This window comes from Galeopterus variegatus, unplaced genomic scaffold (genome assembly GCF_000696425.1).
Source record: "Galeopterus variegatus unplaced genomic scaffold, G_variegatus-3.0.2 Scaffold2432, whole genome shotgun sequence".
NCBI classification, from domain to species: domain Eukaryota; kingdom Metazoa; phylum Chordata; class Mammalia; order Dermoptera; family Cynocephalidae; genus Galeopterus; species Galeopterus variegatus.
This window is the reverse complement of record NW_007728543.1, coordinates 245,268-261,924: the sequence shown is the minus strand read 5'-3', so window position 1 is coordinate 261,924 and position 16,657 is coordinate 245,268. Positions and strand designations below refer to the sequence as shown.

Genomic DNA, 16,657 nt, shown 5'->3' with positions numbered 1-16,657 from the left:
CGGTGCGCGCCCCTGTCCGCTCCCGGGGCCCCCCGCGCGCCTCCGATCGCGGGGGCGGGGTGCTCGGATGCATTGGCCAGGGCGCCGGATCGGGGTCAGCTGGGAGCGGGACTCCAGAGCGCGCTGGGAGACCTCGGGGACTCAGTCTCACGAAACCTCAGCTTTCTCATCGGTAGAACGGGAACCTGGTATCCCCTGACGGGGCCATGCACGATCACGCGAGGTGATCAGAGGAACTGACGTCTGTGGAAGGCGTCCTCTTCGCTAGGCACTAGATCTACCTGCCTTAGCCCGTGCATGAGAAGTGCCTGGCTAATGGGAGGCTTTCCGTAAAGGGTAGCATCTGTGATAATCACCCCCCAAACCGCCTTCACTTATTCATCCCACTAATCTTTATTGAGTGCACGCTCTGTACCAGAGCTGCACGTCTGTTTTCTCATTCCTGAAATGGAGGCAAAAAAGCATCGCCTCCACAAGTCTGTGGGAAGGGTCAGAGAAATTCACGTTGGTAAAACATTAGCTGCCCAGCAGGGGCTCAATAGACAGTAAGTAGTTCCTGAGCCTCAGGTTTGTCTTCTAAAAATAAGGATAATCAAATTCCACAGGGGTTTATGTGAAGCCAGTGGGATGATACCTGTCAAAGGTTTAGCCCCATACTTGGCATGAAACAGGTCTTGGGCAAATGGCCTCTATCAGGATGGGCAGTGTTCCCCTCCACACCCCCCCTCCACAGGCACACACTGCCCCCGCATTCATTCAGCAGGTTTATACTGGACATCTACTCTGTGCCAGTCCCTGCATCAGGTCCCAGGGACAGGGCTAGGAAATGCACAGATTATCAGAGCTGGAAGGGAACTTAGAGGTCATTTCACTCACACCTTTTCTTTACAGATGGGGAAACTGAGGTACAGAGCCATTCCCAAGATTGCACAGCAGAACTAGAACTTGATCCAGGCTCCTGCTGCCTAACCCCTCTCTCCTCCTGCCACACCCTGTTGTCTCTCTGGGATCTCCCGCACCTGCCCTAGACAGCCTACTCTGGCCAGACAGCAAGGAGGACTGTCTTCCACCCATACTCAGACCATGCTGGCAGCTCCAGGGGCATCGGCTTCCTTGGACCAGTAGGTCCCATCTGCTCGATGCTGTGGAGGTTGAAGCAGGGTCTCTGGAGGCCAGGATTCTCCCTCCCTCCACCACACTCTCTCTCCCCCTTCCCGAGCTCCCCCCTCTGCGGGTCTTTGTCACCGTGGCCCCATGGGGAATACCTACCATGCTTGTTCTTCTTCTGCTCCTCCTCTAGCCCAGGCACGCCAGGGATCCCCAGGAAAGTGTTGTGCGAGTTCCCATACCACACCAGCAGCTCCTGGTCCGGAGGGATCATCTGCAGGGAAGGAGGCACGAGGAGATCAGGGAGGCAGTGGCCGGGCGGCAAGAGTCAGGGGTCTCCTGGTCTCAGCCAGGAGATGTGGATCCACTCTCAGCTCTGAGAAAGCCACACTTGGGTTCATTTCCAGCGAGCCATCTCCAGCAAGCTGCATAGACACAGAAGGCCCAGGCCTTCTCGCCGTCTCTGTCCTAGCTCCAGTCACAAGAGAGCTTCCAAGCTGACAGCAACAGAATGGAATCCTGGGAACGAGGAAGGTGGAAAGCTAGGAAACTTTTCATTTCTCACCCAGGGGAACCAGAGTCGGCCAGCCCTCAGGGCTGCAGGGCTGAGTCAGATGTTCCCGAGGAGCGGAGCGTGGGCTGTGGGGCACCCTATGGTACCTGGTTACACCCTGCTGGATAATGTTCTGGAAACATCTCTTGTTCAACACACCCACAGGCAGCACTATGTCATGCGTACTTCCCTCCCCAGCGCAGAGCTCTGTGTGATTCTATGCACATGGCAGATGCTAAAAAAGAAACATTCCATTGACGAACACCTCCACCGCAGGGAATACTGGCGTACACAGCCTTAAACAAAATCAAAATCCATTTCGCCATGTCCTAGGTCTATGAGACCCCCCACACATGGTGACAGGGCTTTGCTTCTCACAGGGGAGGACCTGCCCCGTGGAAACGGGGACGGTGTCGATTGGAGGTTTTGCGGTGGCAATTCAGGGAAGCGTGGCAGGCCTGCTCCTGAGCCAGCACTGACCACAAACCCCCACACCCCCGGTCATCCCAGGGGCCCATCAGGCCTTTGGTGAAGGCCAGTTACTGCTCCCAAGGGAGAATCTTCAGGCCCCAGCCAGGTAGGGCAAATGAAAGAAGGGACAGCCCATCACCATCCTGAGGCCTGGCCCCAGAAGTGCTGGCTTTGGCACCTACCTCTGAGGGTCACTGTCTGATGTGCCCTGAGAAACCTGGACAGCCCCCAGCAACAGCTGGTTAGTTTTCCTGGTGGGCCGTCCTTCAGCTGAAGCACAGAACATCACATGGATTCCACCTAGGGGTGTGGGAGAGCACCCCAGAGTAGGACCCTCCCCCCAGCCTCCGTGCTCCCAAGGGAGAACCTTCAGGCCCCAGCCAGGTAGGGCAAATGAAAGAAGGGACAGCCCATCACCATCCTGAGGCCTGGCCCCAGAAGTGCTGGCTTTGGCACCTACCTCTGAGGGTCACTGTCTGATGTGCCTTGAGAAACCTGGACAGCCCCCAGCCACAGCTGGTTAGTTTTCCTGGTGGGCCGTCCTTCAGCTGAAGCACAGAACATCACATGGATTCCACCTAGGGGTGTTGGAGAGCACCCCAGAGTAGGACCCTCCTCCCGGCCTCCATGGTCACAGGGAAGGCCCCTCCCGTCCCATTTGGTGCTGGCCTGCGAGCCCTGCCTGTTCTTATCACCACGCCTTCCATCCTCTGCTCAGAGCCTGGAAGACCCTGAGACTGTCACAGTGAGCTCTGCTCGACCCTGAAAAGAAGAGAAGCTGGGAGAGGAGGGGTGGGAACGGGAAGGTACGAGGGACCCAGTGACTGCTGTCCTCCTGATACCCAGCCCCTTCCCACCTGACCCTATGGGCCACGGGCAGCAGGGCAAGCCTCAGGTCAGTGAGTGATGGGAAGCCAGCGGGAGAGTGCCATGCCAGCTCGGACTGATGGGGTTTGAATATGGAAAAGCAAGTGCAGTCCCTGACCCCGAGGGAAATCTGGCTGTGCCTCAGAGAAAGCGGGCAGATTGGAATCTGGCACTGCCACGAATGTCCTCGTGGCCTGTCTGGTCATTTAGTCATGGCCGCTGTCCAGGAGGCCAGCAGGTCAGAGCTGGAGATCCCTGCTGCAAAAGGGACAGAGAAGAGAGAGGTTGTATGAACTCCTCAGAAAAGCAGATGATGGAACTAAAATATTTAAGATAAATTAATGTGAAGGAAGCCGTTCCACGAGATGGTGCAGATAGGCCCTCTGTCCCCAGGGGTCTGTGTGTCCTTAGGCAAGTCACTCTTCCTCTCTAAATTTGTCTCCTCAAATGAGGGGGTCAGGGAACACCATCCTCGAGGTCCTCCCAACTGTACAATTCTTTTTTTTTTTTTTTTTCCTTTTTGTCTTTTTTACTGACCGGTAACGGGATCACAACCCTCGGTGTTGCGCCGCACCGCGCTCAGCCAGTGAGCGGGATCCGGTCTCCACATGGGATTCGAACCCTCGGCGGGAGCACCGCCACGTTCCCAAGCGGCACACTCTTCAGTGCACCACCGGGCCGGCCCCCAACTACCGCGCTCAGCCAGTGAGCGGGAACCGGTCTCCACATGGGATTCGAACCCTCGGCGGGAGCACCGCCACATTCCCAAGCGGCACACTCTTCAGTGCGCCACCGGGCCAGCCCCCAACCGTACAATTCTGATCGTAAGTCACCTCCAGCATTGTCCTGACCTCTGGCTTAAAGTCTCAGATGAAACGAAACGTTTATATGTTGCAGTTCTTCTAAAGCAACTCCCCCCCGCCCCCCAGACCATGTGCACATGCCCCGTCAGGAGACAGCACTGAAGAGGGCTCCGGCTCAGGCCTGGAGTCAGACGTGTTGGGGCGCACTGGAGCTCCCCATCTGCTGAGTGAGAGGCCTTGGGCGAGCTGCCTCATGTCATGAGGCCTCAGTTTCCTCCAGTGTAAAACAGGGGCAGGCACTTGGCTCTGGCCTCACTGAGTAGTTACTGGGATCCAGCTGGGCCGTGTGCATAAACTCTTTGTGCAGTCGAGCCACAGAAGTTCTGGTGTTTGTTTTCCACAAGCTCGCCAACCTCTCAGAGCAGCAGACATTGATTTCTGTTGTATCAAGTCCCTGCAGCAGTGGCCCACAGAGCCACTAGGCTGCTAGCATGGTTAAAGCTCAGGGTGACTTGGGGCTTTGCCTTCAGTGTAGGACAAGAGCCCCACGCCAGGACACCAGCCCCATGCCAGTGCCACCGCCGACTCCTCCAGCACAGATGTGGGAGGGACGGGAGGCAAGCCCTGACTGGTGTTGCCCCGAGCCACGTCTCTACCTCCAAACTCGCCCTCTGGGAATCCAACCCTAAGTCAACGCTGGCCTTTTCATTTTAATTGAAAATACCAACTATCATTAAATATAAAATAAATGTGATAATAATAATAATATAACGGTGATGATGAATGAGGATCAGAGCCAGCACATCTTGGATTATACAAGTCTTGAATATTACTACTCAAAATAATTATTTGGAATATTATTTTTTAAATAAGAGCTTCAATGGTAACTATTTCAGTATAAGGATGAGTCATTTATTTACTAACAAATTCTTGAAATGTACTAAAATTCATTTTACTAATTAATTTAAAAATTAAAACTGCCTCGTAGGCACATGGACTAAAAGGTATAAACATGTAACAGGGTATTTAATGAAAAGTAACTCTCTCTCCCACTCTGGATGCCGCTGTTGCTGGTTTTCTGTGTCTTTCCCCGGAAAGGTTTGTCATTTTGAGACTATTAAAAAATGCTGACTTAAGGTTCATGGGCAGCAGCAATATGGGCAGAGTGACTTCCACTTTCCACATGATGCATCTGATCTTTTAAAAAAATAATGACCACATATTACTTCTATACACACACAAAACGAAGCAAAAAAAATTTTTTTTTAGAAAGAAAATCTATTAAGAAGAACCTACTGGAATTGAGAGTGACACTTATCCCCTGACAGCTGGGCTACTAGTGGCGGGGGTGGCAGCCTCCCCTGAACAGAGCCAGGGGCTGGGAGTCGCTGTCAGCCCTTCAGAGCCCGGTGCCAGGACCTCGAGTCTCTGCCTGCTCCCAGGCACCTTTCCTCCAACAAACTCCTGTGATCAAGCCCAGGAGACCCGGGAACCTGCAGCTCCTTCCCTGAGATCCTGGAACTACTGTCTAGAGGCCCCCGAGGACCCCCCAGCTGACCACCTAAGTGCAAAGAACGGCCACGGTCCTCTCCAAGCCCCCTCACTAAGCATTGTTTCCTTACTGCCGACCCACCAGCCTGGCCCAGCCGGGGCTGTCACCAGAGAACCAGAGTCAGCGGCTTCTCTCTTTCCTGGGAAGCAGAGATCGGCCCAGGATATACAAAAAACAAAGCAATTTCCAGAAGAACTGAATCCCTTGCCGTAAAATCCACATCGCTAAAACTCTGCGGGAATATCAGTGCCTGAATCTTTTGTTGACAAATTACACGACCTCTCAACTCATGTTTTCTAACCTTTCCTATCGGCCCAGAAGTTTTGTCCTGCCCCGCTTTCTGANGGGGGGCGGGGGGAGGGGGAGAGAGAGCAGTCCCGTTAGAGCACGCGCCGCCGCACGCCCCCCACCCGGTGCGCGCCCCCGTCCGCTCCCGGGGCCCCCCGCGCGCCTCCGATCGCGGGGGCGGGGTGCTCGGATGCATTGGCCAGGGCGCCGGATCGGGGTCAGCTGGGAGCGGGACTCCAGAGCGCGCTGGGAGACCTCGGGGACTCAGTCTCACGAAACCTCAGCTTTCTCATCGGTAGAACGGGAACCTGGTATCCCCTGACGGGGCCATGCACGATCACGCGAGGTGATCAGAGGAACTGACGTCTGTGGAAGGCGTCCTCTTCGCTAGGCACTAGATCTACCTGCCTTAGCCCGTGCATGAGAAGTGCCTGGCTAATGGGAGGCTTTCCGTAAAGGGTAGCATCTGTGATAATCACCCCCCAAACCGCCTTCACTTATTCATCCCACTAATCTTTATTGAGTGCACGCTCTGTACCAGAGCTGCACGTCTGTTTTCTCATTCCTGAAATGGAGGCAAAAAAGCATCGCCTCCACAAGTCTGTGGGAAGGGTCAGAGAAATTCACGTTGGTAAAACATTAGCTGCCCAGCAGGGGCTCAATAGACAGTAAGTAGTTCCTGAGCCTCAGGTTTGTCTTCTAAAAATAAGGATAATCAAATTCCACAGGGGTTTATGTGAAGCCAGTGGGATGATACCTGTCAAAGGTTTAGCCCCATACTTGGCATGAAACAGGTCTTGGGCAAATGGCCTCTATCAGGATGGGCAGTGTTCCCCTCCACACCCCCCCTCCACAGGCACACACTGCCCCCGCATTCATTCAGCAGGTTTATACTGGACATCTACTCTGTGCCAGTCCCTGCATCAGGTCCCAGGGACAGGGCTAGGAAATGCACAGATTATCAGAGCTGGAAGGGAACTTAGAGGTCATTTCACTCACACCTTTTCTTTACAGATGGGGAAACTGAGGTACAGAGCCATTCCCAAGATTGCACAGCAGAACTAGAACTTGATCCAGGCTCCTGCTGCCTAACCCCTCTCTCCTCCTGCCACACCCTGTTGTCTCTCTGGGATCTCCCGCACCTGCCCTAGACAGCCTACTCTGGCCAGACAGCAAGGAGGACTGTCTTCCACCCATACTCAGACCATGCTGGCAGCTCCAGGGGCATCGGCTTCCTTGGACCAGTAGGTCCCATCTGCTCGATGCTGTGGAGGTTGAAGCAGGGTCTCTGGAGGCCAGGATTCTCCCTCCCTCCACCACACTCTCTCTCCCCCTTCCCGAGCTCCCCCCTCTGCGGGTCTTTTGTCACCGTGGCCCCATGGGGAATACCTACCATGCTTGTTCTTCTTCTGCTCCTCCTCTAGCCCAGGCACGCCAGGGATCCCCAGGAAAGTGTTGTGCGAGTTCCCATACCACACCAGCAGCTCCTGGTCCGGAGGGATCATCTGCAGGGAAGGAGGCACGAGGAGATCAGGGAGGCAGTGGCCGGGCGGCAAGAGTCAGGGGTCTCCTGGTCTCAGCCAGGAGATGTGGATCCACTCTCAGCTCTGAGAAAGCCACACTTGGGTTCATTTCCAGCGAGCCATCTCCAGCAAGCTGCATAGACACAGAAGGCCCAGGCCTTCTCGCCGTCTCTGTCCTAGCTCCAGTCACAAGAGAGCTTCCAAGCTGACAGCAACAGAATGGAATCCTGGGAACGAGGAAGGTGGAAAGCTAGGAAACTTTTCATTTCTCACCCAGGGGAACCAGAGTCGGCCAGCCCTCAGGGCTGCAGGGCTGAGTCAGATGTTCCCGAGGAGCGGAGCGTGGGCTGTGGGGCACCCTATGGTACCTGGTTACACCCTGCTGGATAATGTTCTGGAAACATCTCTTGTTCAACACACCCACAGGCAGCACTATGTCATGCGTACTTCCCTCCCCAGCGCAGAGCTCTGTGTGATTCTATGCACATGGCAGATGCTAAAAAAGAAACATTCCATTGACGAACACCTCCACCGCAGGGAATACTGGCGTACACAGCCTTAAACAAAATCAAAATCCATTTCGCCATGTCCTAGGTCTATGAGACCCCCCACACATGGTGACAGGGCTTTGCTTCTCACAGGGGAGGACCTGCCCCGTGGAAACGGGGACGGTGTCGATTGGAGGTTTTGCGGTGGCAATTCAGGGAAGCGTGGCAGGCCTGCTCCTGAGCCAGCACTGACCACAAACCCCCACACCCCCGGTCATCCCAGGGGCCCATCAGGCCTTTGGTGAAGGCCAGTTACTGCTCCCAAGGGAGAACCTTCAGGCCCCAGCCAGGTAGGGCAAATGAAAGAAGGGACAGCCCATCACCATCCTGAGGCCTGGCCCCAGAAGTGCTGGCTTTGGCACCTACCTCTGAGGGTCACTGTCTGATGTGCCCTGAGAAACCTGGACAGCCCCCAGCAACAGCTGGTTAGTTTTCCTGGTGGGCCGTCCTTCAGCTGAAGCACAGAACATCACATGGATTCCACCTAGGGGTGTGGGAGAGCACCCCAGAGTAGGACCCTCCCCCCAGCCTCCGTGGTCACAGGGAAGGCCCCTCCCGTCCCATTTGGTGCTGGCCTGCGAGCCCTGCCTGTTCTTATCACCACGCCTTCCATCCTCTGCTCAGAGCCTGGAAGACCCTGAGACTGTCACAGTGAGCTCTGCTCGACCCTGAAAAGAAGAGAAGCTGGGAGAGGAGGGGTGGGAACGGGAAGGTACGAGGGACCCAGTGACTGCTGTCCTCCTGATACCCAGCCCCTTCCCACCTGACCCTATGGGCCACGGGCAGCAGGGCAAGCCTCAGGTCAGTGAGTGATGGGAAGCCAGCGGGAGAGTGCCATGCCAGCTCGGACTGATGGGGTTTGAATATGGAAAAGCAAGTGCAGTCCCTGACCCCGAGGGAAATCTGGCTGTGCCTCAGAGAAAGCGGGCAGATTGGAATCTGGCACTGCCACGAATGTCCTCGTGGCCTGTCTGGTCATTTAGTCATGGCCGCTGTCCAGGAGGCCAGCAGGTCAGAGCTGGAGATCCCTGCTGCAAAAGGGACAGAGAAGAGAGAGGTTGTATGAACTCCTCAGAAAAGCAGATGATGGAACTAAAATATTTAAGATAAATTAATGTGAAGGAAGCCGTTCCACGAGATGGTGCAGATAGGCCCTCTGTCCCCAGGGGTCTGTGTGTCCTTAGGCAAGTCACTCTTCCTCTCTAAATTTGTCTCCTCAAATGAGGGGGTCAGGGTACACCATCCTCGAGGTCCTCCCAACTGTACAATTCTTTTTTTTTTTTTTTTCCTTTTTGTCTTTTTTACTGACCGGTAACGGGATCACAACCCTCGGTGTTGCGCCGCACCGCGCTCAGCCAGTGAGCGGGAACCGGTCTCCACATGGGATTCGAACCCTCGGCGGGAGCACCGCCACATTCCCAAGCGGCACACTCTTCAGTGCGCCACCGGGCCAGCCCCCAACCGTACAATTCTGATCGTAAGTCACCTCCAGCATTGTCCTGACCTCTGGCTTAAAGTCTCAGATGAAACGAAACGTTTATATGTTGCAGTTCTTCTAAAGCAACTCCCCCCCGCCCCCCAGACCATGTGCACATGCCCCGTCAGGAGACAGCACTGAAGAGGGCTCCGGCTCAGGCCTGGAGTCAGACGTGTTGGGGCGCACTGGAGCTCCCCATCTGCTGAGTGAGAGGCCTTGGGCGAGCTGCCTCATGTCATGAGGCCTCAGTTTCCTCCAGTGTAAAACAGGGGCAGGCACTTGGCTCTGGCCTCACTGAGTAGTTACTGGGATCCAGCTGGGCCGCGTGCATAAACTCTTTGTGCAGTCGAGCCACAGAAGTTCTGGTGTTTGTTTTCCACAAGCTCGCCAACCTCTCAGAGCAGCAGACATTGATTTCTGTTGTATCAAGTCCCTGCAGCAGTGGCCCACAGAGCCACTAGGCTGCTAGCATGGTTAAAGCTCAGGGTGACTTGGGGCTTTGCCTTCAGTGTAGGACAAGAGCCCCACGCCAGGACACCAGCCCCATGCCAGTGCCACCGCCGACTCCTCCAGCACAGATGTGGGAGGGACGGGAGGCAAGCCCTGACTGGTGTTGCCCCGAGCCACGTCTCTACCTCCAAACTCGCCCTCTGGGAATCCAACCCTAAGTCAACGCTGGCCTTTTCATTTTAATTGAAAATACCAACTATCATTAAATATAAAATAAATGTGATAATAATAATAATATAACGGTGATGATGAATGAGGATCAGAGCCAGCACATCTTGGATTATACAAGTCTTGAATATTACTACTCAAAATAATTATTTGGAATATTATTTTTTAAATAAGAGCTTCAATGGTAACTATTTCAGTATAAGGATGAGTCATTTATTTACTAACAAATTCTTGAAATGTACTAAAATTCATTTTACTAATTAATTTAAAAATTAAAACTGCCTCGTAGGCACATGGACTAAAAGGTATAAACATGTAACAGGGTATTTAATGAAAAGTAACTCTCTCTCCCACTCTGGATGCCGCTGTTGCTGGTTTTCTGTGTCTTTCCCCGGAAAGGTTTGTCATTTTGAGACTATTAAAAAATGCTGACTTAAGGTTCATGGGCAGCAGCAATATGGGCAGAGTGACTTCCACTTTCCACATGATGCATCTGATCTTTTAAAAAAATAATGACCACATATTACTTCTATACACACACAAAACGAAGCAAAAAAAATTTTTTTTTAGAAAGAAAATCTATTAAGAAGAACCTACTGGAATTGAGAGTGACACTTATCCCCTGACAGCTGGGCTACTAGTGGCGGGGGTGGCAGCCTCCCCTGAACAGAGCCAGGGGCTGGGAGTCGCTGTCAGCCCTTCAGAGCCCGGTGCCAGGACCTCGAGTCTCTGCCTGCTCCCAGGCACCTTTCCTCCAACAAACTCCTGTGATCAAGCCCAGGAGACCCAGGAACCTGCAGCTCCTTCCCTGAGATCCTGGAACTACTGTCTAGAGGCCCCTGAGGACCCCCCCAGCTGACCACCTAAGTGCAAAGAACGGCCACGGTCCTCTCCAAGCCCCCTCACTAAGCATTGTTTCCTTACTGCCGACCCACCAGCCTGGCCCAGCCGGGGCTGTCACCAGAGAACCAGAGTCAGCGGCTTCTCTCTTTCCTGGGAAGCAGAGATCGGCCCAGGATATACAAAAAACAAAGCAATTTCCAGAAGAACTGAGTCCCTTGCCGTAAAATCCACGTCGCTAAAACTCTGCGGGAATATCAGTGCCTGAATCTTTTGTTGACAAATTACACGACCTCTCAACTCATGTTTTCTAACCTTTCCTATCGGCCCAGAAGTTTTGTCCTGCCCCGCTTTCTGAATTTTTCTTAAAAATTGGAAATGATGGGGGTTTTGGTTTGTTTTCCTAATATAAATTCATGTCACACCATTGACCATGTTCCCAGGAGGCTCTGGTCCCCTCCTCTTCCCCGCGTGGCGCAGAAGCCCTGGCGTAGCAGGATCTCAATGTCATCTGGACGAACATCAATTTCCATTGTACCACAGATGTCCCGACACACCAATTAATAGAGTTCCAGCAAATAGATATTGGCCAGGGAGGCCACACGGCATGGTGATAAAGCCCTCCAGCTCTGGGGTCAGACAGGCCTGGGTTCAAATCACAGCCCCACAACTTCCCATCATCTCCCTGAACTTAGTTTTATCAGCATTAAAACGGGGATATTAACAAAGAGGACCTCACAGGGCCAAGCGGGTTCTATTTTTTTAAAAGTTGTTATGATCCTTTAGAGAGGCACTTGGTAAATTCTCCACCTATGGTCACATTATTACTGATAATTATTATTAATAATTAGAGCACCTTAACTGCACCCACTGATGAACAAGGTCCAAAGAGAAATGAAGCTTGTCCTTATAGAGTCAAGAAAAGAGAGAGATGTGGCTACAGAGCTCTAGGGAAAAATAAAATCTCAGCTGCCCGAAGCAAGAAGGAAAACGGCAGAATGAAAAAGCCCACATTCTAGGGAGCAATAATTTGCCAAAAAAACAGGAAGGGAAAGACAGAATTTTCTTCCCAATTACAAAGTTTTAATAACTTATCCCAAAGTTCTCTCCTTGTACCAACTTCAGGAGTCTGACAAAATCTTGCCTCCAAGGCAACCAGTTTTGTTTCCCTGGAAGAACTGGGTCCCTGTGCATTCCCCATTCAACTCAGCCCCCATCACCTGCAGAAAGACTTTTATTCATGCAACATTCGGTGTCCACTTGCTATGTACTGGGTATGTTCTAGAAATGTCATTTTAGGCACCTGAGGTCATAGTAAATTCTTCTTGACTGAAGTAAGCTGGGGTTGCCCCAGAGGTAACATTTCAGTAGATCCAGCCGGATGCAAAAACCGCCTGGGGATTCTCCCCTGACTGCCTGGCCTCTGAAACTCCATTGCCTTTGGCTCTGTTTGGAGGGCTGTTGTTTGGTATTTGTGGAAAATTTCAGAGCTGCAATAGTATATTCTGCTTATGAAATAAAGATGATCCTTCCCATTTTTTTGGCAAGTAATGGGTTACTGTGATGAAATATAAATAGCAGCTCTGAGTGGCAAAAAGTAAGAAAACAGATCACGGCAAAGGTCCCTGTCCTTGACTAACTCTCGCACACAAACAGAACAGCAGCCGATTTATTCCGGAGACGACCGGGGAGTGGCCCCGGCAAACAGCAGTACCTCCTGATCTAGCCCAGAGGGCCGAGCGAGCTCAGCCTGCGCCCTGCCACGAGGTGCTCACACACACCCGGACACACGATATATCTGGTAAGTGGAATCTGACATTGTGAGAAAATGGTCTGAGAAAATTGCCACCACGAAAAATGTGCCCAACATCCTTACTGAAAGTAACCGAGTGGTATTTCGTATTTTTGTCCCTTACTCAGACAGTCCCTTCTTAGTAGGCTTGCTGATGCTAAAGCATCAACAGCCAAATGGGTGGTATCTATCTATCCATATCATATATATCATAAAAATGATATTATATGTATTATATATATATGAGGGTACTTTAAAAAGTTCTTGGAAAAATAGAATGAAAAGATAATGCAATTTACTCCATGAACTTTTTGAAGTACACTCGTATATCCTGATCCTCTTTTATCTATTTAAATTCCTGACCAAATGTGGACAACCTTTTTAAAAAAAAAAAAATCATATAAACTCAGATCCCTCCTAGAAATATTCTTCAGCCACCTTGCCTTCTGACTCTGAATTTCTGTATAAACATCTATCAATGCTTCCTGACTGTTCGGCTTTCAGCCAGTGTGTCCTGCATGGCAAGATGAGAGACTCGGGTCCCCACATTCACCCCAGCCAGGAGGCCTCTTGCCCAAATGACATAGGCATTCCTGCCTGTCTGGTGTGTTCAAATGCATGTGAGTGTGCATGTGTTCACGTGCATGGGTGTGTGTTTGCATGTACGTGCATGGGGGATGGGATGAGTGTGTGCCCTCCTTCATATCTACATCGGGATGGCTGGGAAGGAATGTGACTGTGATGATCTGTGGGGGGCGCGAAAGAGGGGGTGAGGGGGTGAAAACCCAGGAGGGAGCTCTCTGCTAGAAGTGAGGTTCAGCTGCACTGGAAGCCAGTTCTAGGAGGTGTTGGCCCAGCCGGTGGTAACAGGAGCCACCTCTGTCCCGGGCCTAGGCCACCATCAGTCCTACCCTCACACTGCCTCATGGCCGTACCACCTCACTGGAACCCATCAAGGAACTGCTCACCTTTCCTTACCCTCTGCTTCCCGGTCCTCCAGGGACCACCCCTCAGCTAGAACTCAGGCAAAGGCCATCCTGGTGTCATCCCTGGGAGATTCCCTGGGGCCTGGTTATTTAGGGACAACCAGACCCCAGTCCCGTAAGCTACTAGGCCTGTCTGCCCCTGGGGGTCTTAGAAAGAGCTTGAGGCTCTGAGTTCCAGGGAGAAAATGGAGCAAGGACTAAGGGAAGGCATTCTCTGGCCCTGAGGGGGCTCTTCCAGACTACCCCAAAAACCTAACCACACCTCAGCCCCACCCCATAGCCCCTGCCTGTGCCTTTCCCTGGGGAAGCAGAGAGGTGTTCTGGAAGCATGTACCGCCCCCTGCACTATGCTCTCCAACAACCTGACCCTGGGAGTCAGAGCAGTTTCCCCCACTCCTGGGCCAGAAGTGGATCCAAATTTCCTGCCAAGGACACTGTTGAGGGACAGTGGGGCCCTCCTTGGCTATATCACCTGCTTCTTTGCACCATCAGCTGCTGCCCAAGCATCTCCCTGCCAGGACACCTCCTTTTCCCATCCACCTCCTGAACCCTCCCAGGCCCTGGCCCTGGCTCAGCCTTGAGCCCCCTGGAAGCTCCCCACACACTGTGGAATGTGCTATTTACCTGTCGGCTGTCTCGCCCTTTCTCCCTCCTCTGAGATGGCTCACAAGACACAGCCATTAGTGCTAACACTCCCCCCAAAGGCCCTGCAAGAGCTCTGGGCCTGCCTGCCACCAAGGGAGACCCAGTTTTCTTGTTTGTAAACTGGAGATAATCGTAGAATCCTCCTAGTGGAGTTGCATTAGGATTAAATTGAATAATTAAATATACAGCATCTGGGAGAATCTTGAGACACAGTGAGCTATCACTGAGACTAGTGTCGTGATCCATATGTCATCGGTGCCCCATGCATGCAGAATGAGGGGCAATGCACAGATAAGCCTCTGCAGACACACGCTCTCCCTCCCAAGTGCATACCCTGGGCTGCCTTTTGCATCTTACTTTCTGTATTTCTATGACTTCTGAACCCCAGGACACCCTCAGCCGATATCCAGGGACCTCATTATTGAGATGCTCATGACATTCATAATGGCATAAAGTTGGAAGTTCCATCCTTTCTGATCTGTGCAAAAAGCTGCCCATGGAGGCCATGTTCCTGAAGGCCACGATATATGGGCGGGGCCGGCTGGGCCAGTGCCAATTCCCCTTTGTCCACTGCGGCCCCTGGACACAGTTGCCCCACAACCTCCCACACCAGGTGCCCCCGCCCCCATCCCTGCACAACAGTACACGCACATACCTCGATGGCCTTGTAGAAGACGCTGGTGCCTATCTGGACCACCTCCAGATTCTGCTCCTGCTCATTGCGTGCACACTTGATGTAAGTCATCCAGCTCCGGTGGTCCTCCTGGCTGGCATCAATAAAGTAACGGACTGTGCCATCCTCATTGAAGACCTGGACACAGGTGGAGCGGGGACCAGGTGAGGCAGGGCTGGGCCCCATGCCAGGCTTATGCACACACAATCTCCATCCTCACAACAGTCCAGAAGAGGATTCAGCTATTATCAGCTGTTTTCCAGTTGAAGAAAGGGAGACTCCAGCAGTACAGTGACTTGCCTGAGGCTAGCCAGCTAGAAGTGGCCAGCAGGGGTTGTTCTTCAAGGCCCCGTGGGTTGACCACGACATGCTCCTCCCGCATGTCCTCCCCACCCCCAGAAGAAAAGGGGCTCCAAGGGATCGCTGACCAGACAAAGCGGCCTCCAGCTACCTTTCCTAGGGGATGCAGAGATGCTCCCCAGAGCAGTGGGGGCACCAGCAGGACCTTGGGGGGGGGCATGGAGCCTACAGAGGAAAGGCTGGCTCACTGTGGCACTTAAGTCCCTTTGTGGGAGCTGCCATGGGCCTCGGAGGTCAAACTGGACCCCAACTGCCTGATCCAGCAACAACTGGAGAAGGTAACGACTGGCCCAGGCCTCCGGGGAAGGGAGAAGTGAGGTTAAGAGAGACCTCTAGGCCAGCCCCCTGTTCCCTTCCTCCTGCTCCTGTGACCAGCTGCAGGATTTGTCATATTGGGCTCCTCCAGGATCTGCCAAGTGGGAACTATGGGCATGGGGGGGCAAGGGGGTGGGGGGGAGGAGCAGCCCAGGAGGGTGGGGATATGAGATTAGGACGGGAGTGCACCAGCCTGGCCTCCGTGGGCTTTTGGTCCTGCAAGGTGAGAGCCCCAGGAGCTGAAGGCACTGCAGCAGTGACCTAGTCCTGCAGGTGGCCCTCCCTGGCATCTGGCAGTGCATGGGTGGTTGGGGGCCAGAAGGCCTGGGATGGAAGTCTCTCCGAACCTTGGTTACCGTCTGTAAAATGGTCATAATAACTCAGGACTGGTGAGAGAATCCTGTGGATTGCGAGCTGGGGACTCAGAAATCTGAGTCAATGCGATGACCATTTCGAATGTCATTCTCCCTGGCATTGGGAGGTGATTGCCAAGAAGCACAGGCCTCCACCATTTTCCATTCTGGCCACACCTCACCCCCAGCCCAGGGCAGGCCTTCAGGGGCTTTGCTTGCTACTCCTCACCCAGGGAAAGCACGCAGGTGCGGGGCTGGCCGGTTAGCTCGCTTGGTTAGAGCCGGGTGCTGGTAACACTAAGGTTAAAGGTTCGGATCCCCTTACTGGCTACCTCCTTCCCCCCTGCAGGTGGCTGGAGAGGTGGCTCCCACATCGGGACCCCGGGCAAGCGACGCGGCCTCTCTGGGTCTCACGCCTCATCTGTGAAGTGGAGTCAGCAACAGCTGTGATCTCTGGAATTGGCCGGAGGAATGAGAGTCTAATTTTTCTCAACGACCACACGGTTTGCAGAGAAGTGGGGAGCGCTCGAGAGCGCCAGGCGCCTGGCGGCGCAGGGTTCCGCCGTAGGGGGCGTCAGGCAGGCCCGGGAGCGTCTGCGGCTCCTAGCGAGGACGGAATCCGCGGCCGGGCTCCAGGGTCCCACCCCCGTCCCCGGGGCCGGCGGCCTGCGCCCCTCGCCCCTCGCCCCCAGCCCGCGCGTACCTCCCACATGAGGTTGTTATTCTTGCAGATGTCCACGTGCTCTGGGGCGATGACGCGGCCGGTGAAAGGGCCCATCTCGGTGCCCGCCTTGATCCATGTCTTGGAGAAGATCCCGAGGCCCTC

General features: G+C 53.5%; 1 protein-coding gene across 1 annotated transcript in view; it reads right to left on the bottom strand.

The window, feature by feature from the left end:
* Nucleotides 1-16,657, bottom strand: part of PRDM12 (PR domain containing 12) — a 20,580-nt gene that overhangs the window by 1,553 nt on the left and 2,370 nt on the right. The window contains exons 2-7 of the mRNA XM_008581686.1: nucleotides 16,535-16,654; nucleotides 14,786-14,941; nucleotides 7,035-7,146; nucleotides 2,314-2,431; nucleotides 2,039-2,048; nucleotides 1,270-1,381 (exon numbers count right to left, since the gene is read on the bottom strand). Coding sequence (XP_008579908.1) covers nucleotides 1,270-1,381; nucleotides 2,039-2,048; nucleotides 2,314-2,431; nucleotides 7,035-7,146; nucleotides 14,786-14,941; nucleotides 16,535-16,654 — 628 coding nt within the window. The remainder of the gene's footprint in view (nucleotides 1-1,269; nucleotides 1,382-2,038; nucleotides 2,049-2,313; nucleotides 2,432-7,034; nucleotides 7,147-14,785; nucleotides 14,942-16,534; nucleotides 16,655-16,657) is intronic.